This window comes from Micromesistius poutassou, assembly GCF_964030765.1.
Source record: "Micromesistius poutassou genome assembly, chromosome: 5".
Lineage (NCBI taxonomy): Eukaryota > Metazoa > Chordata > Actinopteri > Gadiformes > Gadidae > Micromesistius > Micromesistius poutassou.
Window position 1 is genome coordinate 1721303 of NC_140275.1, and position 5469 is coordinate 1726771.

At 54.7% G+C, this 5469-nt stretch overlaps 1 protein-coding gene across 1 annotated transcript; it reads left to right on the forward strand.

The window, feature by feature from the left end:
• Positions 1 to 267: 267 nt before the first annotated feature.
• tbx16 (T-box transcription factor 16) lies at positions 268 to 5140 on the forward strand (the record flags this gene model as incomplete). The annotated part of the gene is made up of 8 exons (XM_084468895.1): positions 268 to 410; positions 778 to 880; positions 1592 to 1759; positions 2881 to 3027; positions 3238 to 3308; positions 3431 to 3498; positions 3840 to 4071; positions 4579 to 5140. The coding sequence occupies exons 1-8, from the start codon at positions 289 to 291 to the stop codon at positions 5138 to 5140; spliced, it is 1473 nt and encodes a 490-aa protein (XP_084325021.1). The 5' UTR covers positions 268 to 288.
• Between the last annotated feature and the right edge of the window lie 329 nt (positions 5141 to 5469).

Sequence of the window (5469 nt, forward strand, 5' to 3'; positions counted from 1 at the left end):
CGCTTGGAGTCTGAACCATGCAGTCCATCCGAGGTAAGAGCCATTTCTTTCATGTGTCTGTTTCATTTTGACGCAATGTTTTGCTTGAGCTTTTCCTATTTTCATGAAACACATTTTATAAAGGTTCTGCTTTGAACCTTGAGGTCAATTCACCCGTTTTCCAAAACATTCATCGGCCCCTCTTCCTAAACCCTGCTGGTGACCAAACTAACGATGACTCTGATGACTCTCCCGTCGTTTCTGCTGCCAGACATGAAGACCAACTTCAGCGGGCCCCCTGCGGTCCCCATGGCAACGGGGCCGGAAGGATACCTCCAGCAGGGCAGCATCAGGATGACCCTGGAGGACCCGGACCTCTGGAAGACCTTCCATGAGAACGGGACCGAGATGATCATCACCAAGCCCGGCCGGTGAGACCCTGACCCCCCCACACACACACAAACATAAAGATCACGTTTATTCATCATGGAATACATGCAGGAAATGATGACGTCAACGCAGAAAGAACAGGACAACAGAGATAGGAATTAAAAATACAAGGAGGCGAATGCATAACTGCTGCACATTTTTCACATCACAAAATATTGCTGAACCATTTGGTCCCAAGGATATTTACATATACATTTACATTAAGGGCAATTAGCAGACGCTTTTATCCAGTGACGTAAATGAGTACATTTGTCGGAAGAAAGAGAAACAACAATATATATCGCTGTCGGTACAGTAAGGCTGTTATTTCCACCCCTCTTTAACTCGTCCCCTGCTTGTGTCTTCCAGGAGAATGTTCCCCCACTGTAAGATCAACCTCGCAGGCCTGATCCCCTGCGCCAAGTACATCCTGCTGGTGGACATGGTGCCTGAGGACGGCTTCAGGTACAAGGTAATGACCTCCCTCCGACCACCTCCGTATCACCACTCACTCACCTCTAAAACCACTGGATCCCAGTGTCGGGAACTTCCCACCACACTGGCCATGGCCATGAGCCAAGATTACCCACTTTCTCCAGACACGATGGACCCCGCACCCCCCCCACCTCCTCCTTGTTTATCACCCCCCCCCCCCCCCCCTCCCCAACACCCCAGCCCCTCCCCCTGACATTGTACATCAAGGGCTGTTATCTCTTTCCTGTTTTTCTATCCCCTGCTGGGGGTCCCACTGTACTCACCATGCATCTCAGTGGGGGGGAGTTAGGGGGGAGTTAAGGGGGGGGGGGGGGGGGGGGGCAAAAGCTCTGCAGCCGTCTCTTCCCCTCCCTCTCTGTTGTGAACCACCAGCAGAGTGTGTGTCAGACAGACTGGTGCCCTATGTCTCTGTCTCTTTCTCTGTCTCTGTCTCTTTCTTTTTCTCTCTCTCTCTCTCTCTCTCTCTCTCTCTCTCTCTCTCTCTCTCTCTCTCTGTCTCTCTCTCTCACTGTCTGTCTCTCTTTCTCTCTCTGTGTGACTCTGTCTCTGTCTCTCAATTAAATAAAAAAAAAAGCTTTATTGGCATGAGAAACAAACATTGACATTGCCAAAGCAGGTGAACAATAATAATAATGTCTCTTTCTCTCCCTCTCTCTCCCCCCCCTCCCCCCGCCCCCTCCCCCCGCAGTGGAAAGTTGACGACAAGTGGGAGGTGGCGGGCAAAGCGGAGCCGCAGCCCCCGTGCCGGACCTACCTCCACCCGGACTCCCCGGCCCCCGGGAGCCACTGGATGAAGCAGTCCATCTCCTTCCTGAAGCTGAAGCTCACCAACAACACGCTGGACCAGCACGGACACGTGAGTCACACGCCCTGTTACCCAGAGACACTCGGCACTCGCCCTGTTACCCAGAGACACTCGCCACTCGCCCCGTTACCCAGAGACACTCGGCACTCGCCCTGTTACCCAGAGACACTCGCCACTCGCCCTGTTACCCAGAGACACTCGCCACTCGCCCTGTTACCCAGAGACACTCGGCACTCGACACTCAGCACTCGCTCTGTTACCCAGAGACACTCGGCACTCGCCCTGTTACCCGGAGACACTCGGCACTCGCCCTGTTACCCGGAGACACTCGGCACTCGACACTCAGCACTCGCTCTGTTACCCAGAGACACTCGGCACTCGCCCCGTTACCCGGAGACACTCGGCACTCGCCCTGTTACCCGGAGACACTCGGCACTCGCCCCGTTACCCGGAGACACTCGGCACTCGCCCTGTTACCCAGAGACACTCGGCACTCGCCCTGTTACCCAGAGACACTCGGCACTCGCCCTGTTACCCAGAGACACTCGGCACTCGCCCTGTTACCCGGAGACACTCGGCACTCGCCCTGTTACCCAGAGACACTCGGCACTCAGGATGTGTAGCAGGTTACAGGAGAGGGAGAGTTGAAGCTCACATGTGTCTGTGTGTTTTTGATACAAAGGTTAGCCGTAAGGTTATGTTGGTTTCTGTCTTAAAAAATTTAATGAATAAATCTGTTACGCACAAGTTCTATATTAATAAAGTCATATATTTATTGCATATGATATTCATCATAGTGGGCGTTTATATATTAAGTTGATTATATTTATCTTTTAAAAAACATGTTTATCTTATTTGGAAATAGGTTATAAGCACTTTTTAACTTGGGTTTTGAAAAGTTCTATATTAATAAAGTATTATAATTGTTGCATAATATATATATATATCCGATTGGGAGTTGATATATTAAGACAACAAAAGGAATCTGCTGTCTCAATAGTTGTCTCTTAATATTTTTTGATCGTATTTGAAGATAAGTTCATCTGTTGTAACTTGGCTTTTTAAAAGCTTCTATAATAATAAAGTAGTTGCATATGATATTCAGCGTTTTTGAAGTGGATGCCTTCATACAACAGAAGGACTCTGCTGACGTCTCTCCCTCCTCCCTCCAGATCATCCTCCACTCCATGCACCGCTACCACCCCCGCTTCCACATCATCCAGGCCGACGACATGTTCAGCGTGCGCTGGAGCGTCTTCCAGACCTTCACCTTCCCCGAGACCTCCTTCATGGCCGTCACCGCCTACCAGAACACCAAGGTCAGCCTCCCCCGGGTTCACGCTGTGATAACTCCTGAATGGAGTGAAGAATAAAACGCCCAATATACCGACCCGGGTTTCTCTCTATAATAAATGCAAAAATAAATCTTTAAAAATATATATATATCATCTCACTGCTGTGATGGAGCCACTGAGATCATATGCTGACCTCTCTCTCTCTCTCTCTCTCTCTCTCTCTCTCTGCCACAGATTACCAAGCTGAAGATCAACCATAATCCATTTGCCAAAGGTTTCAGAGATGAGGGGACGAATTCAAAGAGGTAAACACCGCCCTGATACGTTTCACTCAGATGCACCGGGAGGCTCGTTGCTCCATATTGTTACACGCCTGTTCAGGAGAGTTATTGTTGTCACGGTTTAAAACGAATCTCTCCTCTCCCAGACGCCCCAGTAAGACGCCTGTTTGCCCCGAGAAGAAACCAAGACTGTCGGACGAAGATAGTCCTCCAGGTAACTATCTCTCTATTACTCCATCACTTCGTCTCTCTATTACTCCCTCACTTTATCACTCTATCACTCTGTCTCTATAATACTCTATCACTATCACTCTATCTATCTGTCTGTCTGTCCGTCTGTCTATCTCCCCCCGACCCCCCCCCTCTCTCTGCCTCTTTCTCTCTCTGCCTCTGCCTCTCTCTCTCTCTCTCTGCCGCTCTCTCTCTCTCTCTCCCTCGCTCTCTCTATTTTTCTCCCTCTCTCTCTCTCTCTCCCTCTGCCTCTCTCCCCCCCTCTCTCTCTCTCACATATCATTCTAACCAGGCTCTCTCTCTCTCTCTCTCTCTCTCCAACAGACTTCAGCCGGTCGTCCTACGAGGGCTACGAGGCGGACGAGGACCTCCTGAAGGGGAAGGAGGCGGCGGGGGTGGGGGGGGGGCCGGCGGTGGTGAAGGAGGAGCGCTACTCCCCCTGGGCCACGGAGAGGGAGGGGGGGGGGCGCACCGAGTCCCCGGTGGGCGACGCCCCCGGAGACATGTACAACGCAGAGCAGCTGGTGCCCGCGCCCGCCACCTACCAGCCCTACAGGTAAAGCCCCGCCCACTTGGTGCTCGGTCTGCAGAGAGGGGCTGGGAGAGAGAGAGGGGGGGGGGGGTCCCACGCGCTGCCACATATACACACTGATGCAGCGGCCCGTGCACACACAGAACGCATGAGCACACGCACATACAAATACACACACGTACGCATGCATGCACATGCGCACACATACCTGCACACAAACATGCACAATGCACAACACACAGGTACAACACACACACACACGCACACACACACACGTGTTTGCATGCCCACACACACACACAAACAAACACAAACAACACATATGCATGCACACCAATGTGTACAAAGAAAAACACACAGGCACAACACTCGCACACACACACACACACACACACACACACACACACAGACACAGACACACACAGACACACACACACCCTTCCAATATGCACATTATCATTGGCTGCCACAGAACCACTCCCACTTCTCCCTACGTTCTCTAACGTGACCCCTGTGACCGTTGTCCTCCAGGTTCCACGGTTACGGGAAGTCCCCTTCCCCGACCGCCAGCGTGGCGAGCAGCCACAGCTCCTCCTCCGCTCGCGGCGGCGGCGGTGGCGGCGGCGGGGCCTTTGAGTCCCGGGTCCCGGACGTCGCCACGGTGCCTGACCACGACGCCGCCAAGCCCCGCCCCCACCACCCCCACCACCACCACCCCCACCACCACCACGAGATGGGGGCGTCCGTCCCCTGCGGCCCCCCCCACCCCCTCGCCGCGGCGCCCCAGGACTACCCCGGGGTGCTCAACATGAGCATGCCCCCCCAGGCGTCCCACGCCAAGGCCCCGCCCCCGCCCCCGCCCGGGGTCCTGGGACACCACTCCATCTACAGCCCGTACGGCGCGGCGGCGGCGGCGGCGGCCGAGCAGAGCCTGGGCCAGTGGGGCGCGCCGGGCCACGCCCAGTACCCCCCCCCGCCGCCCCCCCACCACCTGCCCGCCGAGTACAGCAGCCAGGCCATGCACCACGGCTATCACCACGGCAACGTGGCCGAGTGGAGCCAGTACCCGCTCTTCTCGTACTCCTGCTGGTGAGTGGGAACCAGAGAGAGAGAGGGACTCTGACCACCCCCGCCCCGAGAGGGAGAACTGCTTGTCGGGGTCTTTTTTCCAAACGTTGAGCCCTCCTCTTCCTCTTCCTCCTGGGAGGATGCATGCCCCCCCAGCCGAGGCCTGGAGACAGCTGCACACACAGAGGATACAGTGTGGTCCGGGGGGGGGGGGGGGGGGGGGCGGCGGGAGGCGAGAGGGAGCCCTGGGGCCGAACCACAGACTGTCTGCCACCCGCAGTGGGACTACATCTCCCATGAGCCCTTGCTGCAGGGACGTCGTGCTACGCTATTGCTATGCTATGCTAAGAGTTT